We start from the raw sequence: 13827 nt of genomic DNA, 5'->3' as shown, positions 1-13827 counted from the left end.
TAGGTGGCAGGTTGAAGTACTCTATGATGTGTGGCAATACTAAATTCTCACTGGTTTTGATTTGTGATACATATATATACTCCTCTTTAACTTTGAGCTGTAAATATTGCCAGGACTTGGGAACCATTCATTCTTAATGAAAATTGAGAATTCATAAGCAATTGACATGTACTTTATAGGTAAATGGTACCAGTCTTATAGGGGCTACACATCAGGAGGCCGTCCGAGCCCTGAGAAGTGTCAGTGACCAGATGATCATCATGGTCTCTGATGGCTTTGACCCCGCCCTAGACCTACAATCTCCAGACTCCCCTAATGCCCCTATGCCTCCAAGCAGGGGGCGGGGTGACTCCATCTCCAGCATTGACAGGGATGGTGATGATCTCGTTATTATTCAGAAGGTGGGTCAGAATTTGTGCAGTTTGACGGATTTAAGCATTGCTGTTGTCAAACAATTTTATTTCCATTTATCCTATTGTATCCTTTATGTGTACTGATTTTCTTCTCCATTAACGAAAAACACATCGTGCATTAAATGGGCACTGGTTAATAAAGTATTCCTCTTTTCTTACAAGTACTGTATGTTGTTTAATTGTAGATTTTTCTAGTAACACTGAAAAAGAATTAATGTTGTTAATTGCTGTACTCCTGAGCACAAATCTATGTAGATGATCTCATCAGTGACTTGTGGTGACTGAAAACTTGTATCTAGTTTGTAGTAACAATTTCTAATGCCACATCATTTTATGATTTCAAACAGCACTACAAGTCCTGGTAGATAGTAGATATGCATTTATGTTGACCTGCATGTCTTTGTTGTTATGTGTTACTAGGAACAGGAAGCCAATAAAGAAGCCAAACAGTGGGAGGAGGAAGAGGCGGAGCTAAGGGTTTGTACACGCCCAATTTTCTTGATGATTGACATGGCTGATGTGTTGTAACCCCAGGTTGCTATTGTAATGCACAGCATCCTTTTTTGTCATTAAAAAACCTTACGGGTGTAGTCTTCTTGTGTATTTCTTACAGTACTAAGTTATACATGTATGTAATTTTTTGGAACTGGAAGAAATAAAAAGTGAAGAACACAGTTGTATCCCTTTGCAACATACATAAAAGATTCTTTTTGAAAACAACCTTTCAAATGTATAAATAATACTTGTATTGACTTCTAGTCTAAACTATTTATGTGCATGTAGCCAAATCTAGCAATGTAATAATGAACTGATTTTAAGAAAAATGTTTAATACACTGACACCTGTTTCTCATGTATAAATGCTTTGTTGAGGAGCAGTATTACATAATAGAAGTTGAAGGTACATGTGTACTAGTACATGTATTACAACATAGGTTTTACATGATTGTATCTTGTATAAAGAACAGCAGGTAATGAAGACAAGATAAATCCCATATTATTCAAACTCTTAATAAAGTTAAGTCCTTAGTTCCTTACACATGTACCTGTAATTATTACATTAATTTTTTTTAATTTCTTCACTGAAAAGGGATAAATGGTCAGAGATGTTAAAGTTTGTTACTTATCTGTCAGAAGCACTGTATAATAGAAATAGTCACATTTTTTTTGCTGTGTTACACATTATAACATTTGATAAATTAAAAAGAAAAAAAAATAACTGTAGCAAAACACAACAGTCAGAAATTTGCACAGTATATGTTTATATGAACTACCACTCCGTAATGATCAGTCTGAATTGCCGACTTGACTCGGACACACATGTATTAATTATCCCACTCTCTTTACAGAGGCAGCAATTGCATGAGAAAATTCCTGAGACCGTGGAAAATGATATCATTGAAAACACAGTCAATCAGGTTTGTGGTTTGTATTTAGAAAACTCATGATTCAAGGTGCACAATAGAAGATATTGATATCTCCATATATTGCTATGTGCAAATAAGATAAGCACCACTTTGATATTTGTATTTGGTGAAGCATGCACAGACAATTTGTTATATGAGGGTTGTCCCAATATTCCATAGACAAGCGTAGTTTTTTAGGGACCTGGTGTCATAAATTATTTGTACATAGATTAAAGTAAACCAACAATAATTAATAAAAATTATGGACAACCATTGAGTAATTACACAGATGAAACCTATTTAAATAGAATATTATATAGTCTGGTGTAAGAAGGTGGTGCAGTACCCAAAAATCGCAATAAAAAATCAGTATATGATATTTAAGATCATACGAAAAAGAATTTACTACTCCGAATCGGGGGGACTAGAAATAGAGATTCTTAATAGTGTGTTTATAACTACCTTTCCTCCAAATTTCTTGTACATAATTTAATTAATATGAATTTTACTGGAATGTGATCAAATGTTCTGAACTTGAATTCACTCCTACAGAAAAGCATAATAAGTCATAAATGTCTGGTACACATGGAAATGTTTTTGTCCTTAGTTTATTAAAGTAACAGAAACAGTTGTTGCAAGTTGTGAAAAAGTGAAACTAAATAAAAAAAAAAAGATTGGTCGAAGAATAAGGGAAGAAATCATTGTCAAAGTGTCACTTTGCATATCCATTGAGATGACAGACGAAAAACCCTTAAAAACATGTTGTTGTTTTTTTTTTTAAATTATTGAGATGCATACACATGTACATATTTTTTATGTGTATTTTAATATTAAATCATATTATAACAAATGAGATATTTCACAATATCTTTAATCTTTATGAAGAATTGAAGAACTTGATTCTGGTAATTATTGTATTTCCACCAAAGAAATCTGAAAGGGGAGGTAAAGTTTGTGTTTTCTTTACAATAGAGATTGCTCCCTATATTAGGAAAGGTTACAATGCGATTTTAATTACTCGAATTGTTTTCATATAAACAATTTTAAACTTCATAATTTATCAACTAACAACACACTTTATCTGCCCAGAAAATTTTACAGAGATACGTTAATATCTGTAAGATATGTGCTCAGTCTACAGAATTTTGGGACAACCTTCGTTGTACTTGTAAGAATAATTGTAATGGACTGTATATTTCTTTTTACTGCAGAATTCAGTAGAAAATCAAGTGCCTCCAGAAAAAACAGTAAAAATTGCACCAGAGGTAAGCTATGCAGAATTCTTTTGCATTTATTTTCGGTAGGAGAGAAGTGAAAGGAATTTTTTGTTTATTTTAAAAAATGATAGAATGTGGGCACTTTCTTGAATAGAATGAGACAAACAGCATGTATTGCAATATCATTTTGATAGAATTTTATAGACATAGATATATATTTTTCAAATTTTGAAAGCTAACAACATTTCAATGTGACTATACACTGTCATTGTTAGTTACTCATGTTAAAACACATTTAGATTAACAAACATTTCTTTATAACTACTTTATAAATTATAAAAGCATGACACTTCTTGTTTTGAATGAAAATATACATGTATGTCTCATATACAGGTACCTGATTGAATGATACTAATCAAAATAAATGTATGTGCATGACCTATAAATTCTCCTGCATGCATCATGTCTTGTGACTTTTTCACATCAGCCGCCTGCTAAACCAGCTATTCCACCAAAGCGGCCACCTGTTCCTCCTAAGCCTTCATACATTGCTCGACCAGAGAGTCTAGAGGACTTGGGTCCTCCCCCCAAACCCCCACTGCCGGCCAAACCAGAGATAGTCAGCCCACTCAGCCCTGTGGACCCAATTAAGCAATCAAGAATGCCTTCCGGTGGTAGAAAGGTTGCCTCCCCCAAGCAGTCTAGAATTCCCCTGGCCAAACCTGCTGTTCCTCCCAAGGTAACTACATGTAAAGCTGGAAGGAGATCATTGTTATTTCTGTGTGTTAAGTGATGGTCTTGTGTCCAAGGGGGAAGCCATTACTCATATCTTTTCAGGCCCTGAACCTATTTATTTTTATTTCATTGGGGACTTGTGTTTATGATATATGTATTGGCATATGTTTTATTCAAAAAACTTTCCTTTTTGCATGATTTTTATTTTATTTTTTTTTCTTCAATTTTTAATTTTGATATTGCTATGATTTTTTCTTTTGTTAAATCTTTAAGCATGAATGATGACTGGCTTTGATATCTGAAATAAGAGAATAGGTACATATAGAATGGCATTGTATCACAGCCAGATTTGTTTTTAGGCCTTAAATGCTTCATTGACTATGAGTATAGTTCTCATCTGTAAAGAAAGAAGGGCTGTAACAAACACATTTAGTTTGATATTTTTGTACTTGCTTATTGAATGTTGAATTTAAGTTCGCCTGAGTCGAAGGCTCAAGTGAACTTTTCTGATCAAAGTTTTTCTATCATCCATTTTTCATTATCAAGGTTTGAAGTCTCTCGTCTGTGGTTTTTTTTAATTTTATTTTTACGTTTTTGATTTTGCCTGCAGAAATACTAGGCCAATTTCAATAAAACATGAGAAAAAAAATCTGCCATTGGGTAAAAGGAATTCAAAATTTCCCAAGGGGAGATAATAATAAATATTGTTGGAAGGTCATTTGAATATCATCTGTAGAACTGCTTGACTAGAAAAGCCTTCCAGTTTGCTCAAATCATGGCCCCTGATACTAGGATGAGACCATGGTTGGTGTCAAAATCTAATGATTTTACACAAAAATATATTGAAAACAAAAGTCTAGCATTTGTAAAGTTGATGACAGGCATTTAGATAGTGTAAATCAAAACTTCATAAACTTTGTGTAGATATGGTAAATTAAAAATTGTAAACCCTGTAAATTAAAATTGATACTTTGAATTAAAACTGTTGAAACTTTAAGTAGATAGGCTATCTATTACATGTATAAGGAGTTTAATTAATCTACATACTCATTTATGTGGATGAGAAAGCTGATTCAGGTGAGCGTTGTGGTCCATGAGCCTTTGTTTCCTTATAGACATCACATTTAACCAATGCCATACCAAAGAATGAAACACTGTCTTTCAATGACAAGAAGTATTTCTTTGAAAAGGAGATACAGGAACATTCTGGTAAGGAATGATATAATCAAGAGGCTTCTAATTGTCCAAATTAATAATTACTGTGGACACTTTTTACCTTGGCACAGGTGTATGATCAACATCAAAATGTCATTTTAAGTATAATATATACAAATCTAGTACTATTTCCTTATTGTGTCAAAAATGTATGACTATAATTGAAGTAAATTGAGATTTTAGGGGTTTTTTTGAGGTATGAAGAGACCCATGAATTCTTGTCCTCCACAAAATGTAAAATTTCGAATAAATAACTCCACACTTCTTCCATGAAATCAAATCCCAGTGAACCAATATTTTTTCTTCAAACCACAAAAATTTTGATTTTACAGTATGTGATGTATCATTCATTTGAACTTTTCATTTCAGTTGATTCTTCAGATCAACAAAGGTAACTGTTTTAGATTTAGTTGGTAGTGTTTTTCATTATGCTGTTTATTACCAATTATCAGGTTAGCTAATTTATTTACATGTGTATACCACACAGTTTATTTCTTAGATAGAATTTATCACTCCAATAGTCAACTCTAGGAGTTAAAAATGAAAATTTCATTTGATAAATGGTTTTTGTTTTTAAGGAAAGTTTTATAAGACTAGGATAGTTTATACTTGAACATATATTATGAATTTTAGAAACTTAAAATGGAAAGGGAAAAGGTAGGAATAATTATTAAAAAAAAAACCACACACACGATCACCATATTGAGTTTGTCTGGGAGGTGAATGCTATGGGGGAAAAAGAAAAAGAAAATTTTAATCATGAATTATGTTTAAGGGTACGGGTACAAAGAATAATGTTTTGTCAACCTTGCATGCAAGCATTGTGCGATCTTAAAATGCTTTGCTAAAGAGAAAATCCAACTATTATTCCACCTCTGAAATTTTCATGAAATTTTCAGATTTAAAAATTTGGCATGTCTTTGTATAACTATTTCATAAATCAGATTAATGTTCATACTAGTAGCATGTAATATGTTAGAGCTTTCCATGTAATACCTGTATAAATTAATCATATTCCTTCATTTATTCTCTCAGTCTTTCCAGTGTTTTACCTTTTCACACTGAGCACGATTGCTGTGAGTTTAAGTGAAGCTGAACGTTTATTTTTCTCTGTGCTGTGTTTTGCGGGGGCTTTTATTTGTATGTCTCTCTGTATCTTGATATAGCAGCTCTTCAGGTTCTTATGTCGTAAGAACTGCCAAAGCCGAAAAACGGCTCCAGGAAAGACTGATAAAGGAAGGGCTACTGGAAAAACCACTAAGCCCTGCGGAGCAAAGAGAATTGGAGGCCGAAAAAAGGGCCGCGTGGAGACAAGCGAGGTCTGTCAACCACGATCATCATCACTCAGGAGTTTGACACTGTTAAATTGACTGAAGCGAGAAAAATATGTTTTCTTATCGTAAACTGGAAGGAATATAATCTTTTTGGCATGAATATTCGTCCCTCATGCATTCTGTTTTGTATCAGTGTATATCCAATTATTTCTAAGAATTTTCAATAAAACAGAAAATCTTATAATTTTAAAGTCAATTTAACATAGCATTTTCATATTTGTAATTCTTATTATCATGATCATCTTGCATCAACTAATGGTTTGATTAGTAATTTAGAATGATCATCTTCATCATTAAAGATATGATTTCTAAACATACTGAATGAAAGAAATATTAAATATTTAACAGTGGAGTGCATGATAAGACAAGGTTTGGCACCTCATGGTTTGGTTTTGGATTTGTGAGCTTTCTCTGTACCTGATTAACATGTCTTGTTTGAATTAATATTTTTACACGTAGTCCTGGGTTATTAGAGGTAGAAAAAGAAATGTTACCTTACACTTCAGTTACGGTATATAGTAATGTTGTGTAGATGCTAAATAAACATGTATTAAAACTATGTGTTGTGGGTATATACATGATTGTGAAATTTTATTTTCTAAGTCTTTCTCCCCCTTTCATTTCAAGACTGAGGAAAAATAAAATGGTTTCATATATTATAAACTAATTCCTTACTTTAAAAATTTCATGATGCAACAATTGTAGAATGAAGTCACTAGAGGTGGATGCTATGAAGGCACAGGCTGTGATAGGACTGGCCAAAGAAATGCAGGAAAAGTCCAAACTGCCCACCGTGCCAGATACTGGAACCACAGGTAAGATTCTGAAGTCAAGACTGCCAACAGTTCAATAACAAGTCTGTTCAATTACAAATCCAGACTGCCCACAGTTTAATTACAAGTCCAGACTGCCCACAGTTCAATTACAAGTCCAGACTGCCCACAGTTCAATTACACAAGTCCAGACTGCCCACAGTTCAATAACAAGTCCAGACTGCCCACAGTTCAATAACAAGTCCAGACTGCTCACAGTTCTATAACAAATCCAGACTGCCCACAGTTCAATTACAAGTCCAGACTGCCCACAGTTCAATTACAAGTCCAGACTGCCCACAGTAGTAACAAGTCCAGACTGCTCACAGTTCAATAACAAGTCCAGACTGCCCACAGTTCAATAACAAGTCCAGACTGCTCACAGTTCTATAACAAGTCCAGACTGCCCACAGTTCAATTACAAATCCAGACTGCCCACAGTTCAGTTACAAGTCCAGACTGCCCACAGTTCAATTACAAGTCCAGACTGCCCTTAGTTCAATAACATGTCCAGACTGCCCACAGTTCAATAACAAGTCCAGACTGCCCACAGTTCAATAACAAGTCCAGACTCCTCACAGTTCAATAACAAGTCCAGACTGCCAACATTTCAATAACAAGTCCAGACTGCCCACAGTTCAATTACAAGTCCAGACTACTCACAGTTCAGTTAAATTAAAAATTGCCCACAGTTCACTAGCAAGTCCCAATTCAAGAGCTTGGACTTTAAGTAGGATAGTAAAATTTAAATTGCAAAGGATGTCAAATATTATGACAAACACTTAGTCTGAAGAAAATATGCAGGCTTGATAAAAGATTAATTCCTGCTAAAACCAAGATAATTTTTTTAGCACATACATGTATTAGGGATGTTCACAAGAAAACTATTATGACAGACTATGGAAAACTTAATGGCTAACTTAAACATTATCAATGAGATATGAACTGGATTGCAAGACATTTTCATGGAGTATTATGAACCAGTTACGAAGATAAGCTTCTTACTTGTACTTTATACTCATTGTAGATGAAGAAAGTTCAGCAAAACACAGTGCAAATGGAGAACAAGAGGTAAAAATAAAGATCACTTCAAATAGATTTGTATATCATTAATTTACTAACAGTGGAATTATGAATTTAACCAAGGAATCATATGCAGTAATTAAAACATTGGATGCCCTTGCTTGTTCAACATTTAGAATGACCTTTTTATTTGTGAATTTTATCTAACCATGTCCTTTTTTTTGTCTCTGACACAATAACCAGTGTCCACGAAGTCCCTATCAGAACAAAAAGCTAACTGTCCAAACTAAAGAGGGGGAGACTAGGGTCCAGGAAAAGTCGCGAGTACTTGACGAGAAATGTCAGCTCAAAACTGTCGAGTTTGTGGATGAAAATACAGGAAAAATATCTTTGAGAACAATTCAAGTCATTGAAAAAACTGTAGAACATGAGGTACTTCTAGGTGTCTTGCCTGCCCTCCCTGAACCTTAATTTTTTTTTTTTTTTTGTTTTTGTGGTTAACATGACTGAGCTCTTAGTTTTTGTTGTCTTATAATGTAAGCCATTTTGGTAACTAGTGCCATGGGATATGCTTCCCAGATTTACTTTTATTAGGGCACAAGCAATGGATTCCGTGGCCTTGTATTTACTTAAACCTCAGTGTTTTGCTTAGGACTTCAGTATTTTTGTTGTTGTGGTATGTTTAGTGTATATGGACTAAGCTTCTGTTGTTACCTGGTTCTTTGCATGAAGATAGTCTTTGGGTTAATTTGAAAATTGGCATGTTTGTTGTGGGTTACTTTTACTGGTGGTGTGGCTCAACATTTTAAATACTTTGACAAAAATGTTTATTTATGTATAGTACCGGCATTTAGAATGAGTAATACAGTAATACTTTTTTGGTTCACTAACAACATTTATTATTGTGTCACTGACTTGTATAAATGATTTAACATCACACTTGATGTGTTGGTTGTGGTACACTTATAGGTGGAGGTTACTAAAGAAAACATCATAGAACTCAATTTAGAAGATGAATCAAATCAGGCTACAGGCTAGGTGAGTTTTTTTAGAACTCAGTTTAGAGGCTGAATCAAATCAGGCTACAGGCTAGGTGAGTTTTTTTAGAACTCGATTTAGAAGATGAATCAAATCAGGCTACAGGCTAGGTGAGTTTTTTTTTAGAGCAAGATAATGAACAGTAGATTGTTACTGTTCAATTTCTTTGAAGCTTAGGGAAATACAACATACAGTCAAAATAACAAGTCAAATGACAGACACCAGAAAAAAAGAAAAGAAAAAATATTATAACATAATGGCTACAGCATGCAAGACAATTTTACACAATTCTGTATATTATTTTACTTGTAATATAATTTATCCTATCAGAGAAGAAAGGGTTAAGGTTTGGAGCCTGTCATTTTACAGTTGATGAATTACAGTCAATACTACCATTTTTTGGTCATTTAACTTTCTTGGTTTTAAAAACGTCTTGATTGTGGTGTCATTGTTCTGAATGGCCATATTACATCTGTCGATCTTTGTCAACAATTTTATAAAACTGATGTATTCAGCTGTGCTGTGGATGTACTAATGTGGTATTCAAAGTAAATTCTTGAATCTTCAAACTGAATTGATAGAATAATTTTTTTAAATGCTACCAATGGGTGGTGACCTTGAAATTGGTTAATCTCTAGATCTGTAGCAGATGACCTGATAATCATCTGAAGATGTACATTCATAAATAAAGATGACTTCAACTTTTGACCTTGAAATAGTTAAATGCTGTCCAAGATGACATTAAGATTATCATTTAACTTCATATTTGCAAGGAATGAAAGGGAAAAGGAAAGTGCAGAGAAAAGGGAGAGAAGAGGGTTGTAGAAGATGGGAATGGTTACACTGACCATTAACTTCATTAAATCTGTAATCAGGACTTGAATTACTACCAAGTTAACTTAGATATTGACTGAAGACCTGATTACAGGGAAATAAAAAAACAAACTTTCCTCTGAATTTCAGACTCTGTCAGTTAGTTACCTATTCTGGTTATGTTTTTCTTTTAACTTGAAACTTAGGTAGATGGAATATGTAAACTGATGTCTAACATAACTATCATTTTAAATTTCTTGCATAGCTACATGTAAATAGGTGGCAATAATTTTAAAACAAAGTTGTTAGCTTACATAGACCATCACTTTTCAATTGAAAAATAATTTGCAGCCTTAAAATGAATCTGTCTCACTATGTTTACTGCAAAGGTACAATTAATATTAGACTAATCACAGTACTTAATAATGATTTCATATCAAACAGTGAATACCATGCAGTATTGCATACCGTCTAGTGGGTTTCTTGTGTGTGTGTTCTTAATTATTTTTCTTTCTTTTTTTGTAGTGATGGGTGAAAATTAGGAATAAATTCAATACCTTATTGTTGCTCAGACACAAGGTACACAAGATGCCAAAGATTGATCAAGCCACCCTTACCACCCCCACCAGGTCCAGGTACATCTAATGGGAAAAATGGGGGCCGGGACTAGTCAACTTACCTGATGGGGGTAGATAAGCCATCACAGGACATTCCACCTAGCACTCTGCATGAACTCCCTACACAGGCAGGCACCCAATTCTTGTGAAATACAGACTATTTTTGTGGAGCATGTGTCTGATTTAGCCATGTTACAAGTTATGATGACTGGATTTTTACAGCAAACAAGTTTTTGCCTTAACATCATTTTCATAACAATAAATGATGTTTTATTTATTTCTTCCCATGTTTGACCTAATTATATATGTTGATATTCAATTCTGACTCCAACCTTATGGAACCAAGTTCATTAATGGAATATCCCCAGAGTAAGGACAAAATTCCTATGGCCCTGTATGCTTAGGTGGATCTTTCCTGTGGGATTGGATGTGTATTTTGTAGAACAAGGCAGGCATTTTATTGCTTTATAGGATTTTTTTTTTCATCCTTTGTATATTGTACTTTAATTCAGATTGTACCTGTCAAGAATTCTGTTTTCATCATAGGATAATTTAATTATATACATATTTAAAAAAAAAAAAGAAAGGATTTTTACATTTTAGTGATGCAAGGATCAAAATTAGTCAGCACTTAATCTTGGTCTAGTTTTAGAAAGCAAAACCAATTTGTTTATCTTGCTATACCTCATTTTAAGAATTGAAAGTGCCTGCAAATATTTTTATGTATTTATATCTACCTTTTATGGTTTAAATGTTTATCTTCTCCAGCATATGGAAGTTTTATATGCGAATTTTCCACATAAATTATTTTAGAATTGTGTGAGCTGCTTCATTAAAAAAAAAAATAGAAATGGTGCAGTGTAGCTCTAAATGCGATTGTTTTAGAATTTTAAAATTGGTAATTTCATGTGTCTGATGTTTAATTTGCATGAAAAAAGAGATAATTTTTGTTGCTTGATAATGTTGTACCAGTAAGAGGATGATTTTGAGTCTTTAGAATAAGATAATTAAATCCCAAGACATCACAGAAGACTAACACCCACTCTATTGAATATTAAATGTGAATCTGTTGCTTCCGTATTATGTGTTTTTTTCCCAAGGGTTCTTAAATCACTGTAATTTTTTCATTATCAGAATCTATTTTCTAGTCTTCACTAAAATATAGGCTTACATTGTGATGTAAATCAACATAATTGTACCCAAGGTATATAGCAATACAGGTGAAGTTAAGTAGGTGATTAGTTTATAAGCATGCATAGAATGGTGCATAATTTATCAATATTTTAATGTAGAATCTATGTAACATGTCCAGATAGATGAGGGAGAAATATATTCTCGTAAGATAGATGGCCTTGTTATGGACATAGGTGCAATGCAAAAGGGAAAAGGGGTTTCATTTATTTGTGAATCACAGAATCTATAATAAAAAGAATATACGGTATATGAATAAATGGACAAGGATACAAATTTTTCTTCTATTGTTACTGATGTACTGTGGTTAGATTTTGATATGATTTTATGTCTTATTTTAGTTTCATATACGTAATATCTGATGAAGACTTACAAATGTAATTATTATCGGATACTAAACCAATACTAACAAAGGTGGTAGTAATCACGGACAAGAAAATTGCAATACAGTATGTTTCACCTTAAGGATCATGTACAAACTTGTTACTTTGCGTGTCTGAACAAATTTTGTTGACCCACATCTGATCAGAATTCCTGATGATTTTTATCAGTATTTAAGTGTGTCTCTTGTGTATCATAGTGTTTTAAAGACACAATTTAATTTATGCATATTGTACAAACTGTCTGTATTATACATTTCTGTAAAATGCTGATCTAGTGTACAGGTAGATAAAACTAAATTATGTTTAATTGAAAAATTCTGTGGAATAGACATTTTTATATGGGGGATTTTTTTTTTAAATCAAGCTATGGATTTTAATGACTTGATGTTTGATTTAATTTTTTAAGTGATTTTATATTAAATGAACAAAATTTTTTAACAGTAGTTGGGCATTGTTTTAATGATGCTAGTAAAGATAATGGTCCATAAATTCTCTGTTGGTAAGATTTCTTAATCATTGACCAGAAATATAGTTGTATGCTGTTACAATAGATATGAATGTTAACTTTGTGCGATACTTATAAATATCCATGGTTATAACTTTGTACATGTATTAAAATTGCTGAAGCTGTTTTTTTATGTTATTCTTTAACATTTAACAGCCCTGAGGATATTTTTAGCTCCCCAGAACATTAGACTTTATACTGACAACGTTTGAGTTTAGTTTGCAAGGCATGAAGGTAATCTAGATCATTATTAATTCTCTGTCTGATGTGTGTAATTCCTATTTCAAGTCGGGCCCTTGGAGATGAGTACCATTAATGATGTGATTTGTTAAGTTTTTCATGTACAGTGTAATTCTTTGACAATTGCATGTTTTCTCATGCATTACATGGACTACCTTCTTCTAACACACTAGTTATCTTTAATTTCTTTTTTAAACTTTTTAAAATTGAAAAATTATAACAAGAATTTTTCTTTTTTTTTCCTGTTTTCTTTTCTCTTTTTTTTTTTTGAAGAAACTTTGAAATATGACGTACTTTGGTTGGCAAATAAAGTGATTTTCTATAGAATCATTTTTATGGGGACTAATTTTTGTGGATTTCATGGGTATCCCTTACCCTCAAATTTATAGCCATGAGAAATATAGGTGATGTCTTTTATAATCCGACATTTGCCCATGAAATGATGTCCCCACAAGACTATAAAATAGTTGTAGTCCATGAAAACAGGCCATCATGAAAAGATTTTGTGATTATTATGGTTTTAGAAGATTACTTATGTCAGGTGACCTACAGTGTATTGCTATGGTTTAAGAACATCGTTTCTAAAATTTTGAACTTTCTGGTTTCTCCAAAATGGTTTTCAGAACGAACCAATTTTGGCAGCATCTATGAATGAAGCCAATTGTGAACAAAATTAAAAATTAGCATGCAAAATGTATCTATGATGACTATAAGCTTTGAGCCTTTACCAGTTTGTGTCCCTAGGGTGGGGCTAAGGTGATCATAAATTTAAAATGCTTTTTATCTTAAAAAAAAAATCTTCCTTACTTTTAGAGCATCTTGAAGACTAAAGTTTATGCAGTATGATAATGAACAAAGAGCCCTCTTTCAAATTGTAAAATGCATG

General features: G+C 33.0%; 1 protein-coding gene across 14 annotated transcripts in view; it reads left to right on the top strand.

The window, feature by feature from the left end:
* Window positions 1-12828, top strand: part of LOC133189997 (protein scribble homolog) — a 44743-nt gene extending 31915 nt beyond the window's left edge. For 8 of the 14 annotated variants that reach the window (XM_061325467.1, XM_061325463.1, XM_061325465.1 and 5 more), the window contains 14 exons: window positions 180-401; window positions 834-890; window positions 1762-1830; window positions 3030-3083; window positions 3523-3774; window positions 4886-4979; window positions 5355-5376; window positions 5619-5642; window positions 6152-6304; window positions 7025-7134; window positions 8159-8202; window positions 8398-8586; window positions 9124-9192; window positions 10531-12828. In XM_061325467.1, the coding sequence (XP_061181451.1) occupies window positions 180-401; window positions 834-890; window positions 1762-1830; window positions 3030-3083; window positions 3523-3774; window positions 4886-4979; window positions 5355-5376; window positions 5619-5642; window positions 6152-6304; window positions 7025-7134; window positions 8159-8202; window positions 8398-8586; window positions 9124-9192 (1359 nt within the window). In that variant the 3' untranslated portion in view covers window positions 10531-12828. The remainder of the gene's footprint in view (window positions 1-179; window positions 402-833; window positions 891-1761; window positions 1831-3029; window positions 3084-3522; window positions 3775-4885; window positions 4980-5354; window positions 5377-5618; window positions 5643-6151; window positions 6305-7024; window positions 7135-8158; window positions 8203-8397; window positions 8587-9123; window positions 9193-10530) is intronic. The other 6 variants (XM_061325461.1, XM_061325471.1, XM_061325468.1 and 3 more) reach the window with 6 other exon arrangements.
* The last annotated feature ends 999 nt before the right edge of the window (window positions 12829-13827 follow it).

Source organism: Saccostrea echinata, unplaced genomic scaffold, assembly GCF_033153115.1.
Source record: "Saccostrea echinata isolate AGI-Se365-2 ecotype Australia unplaced genomic scaffold, CSIRO_AGI_Sech_v1 ptg000020l, whole genome shotgun sequence".
Taxonomy (NCBI): Eukaryota; Metazoa; Mollusca; class Bivalvia; order Ostreida; family Ostreidae; genus Saccostrea; species Saccostrea echinata.
Note: the sequence above shows the minus strand (reverse complement) of the source record. Positions and strands in the feature narration are given on the sequence as shown.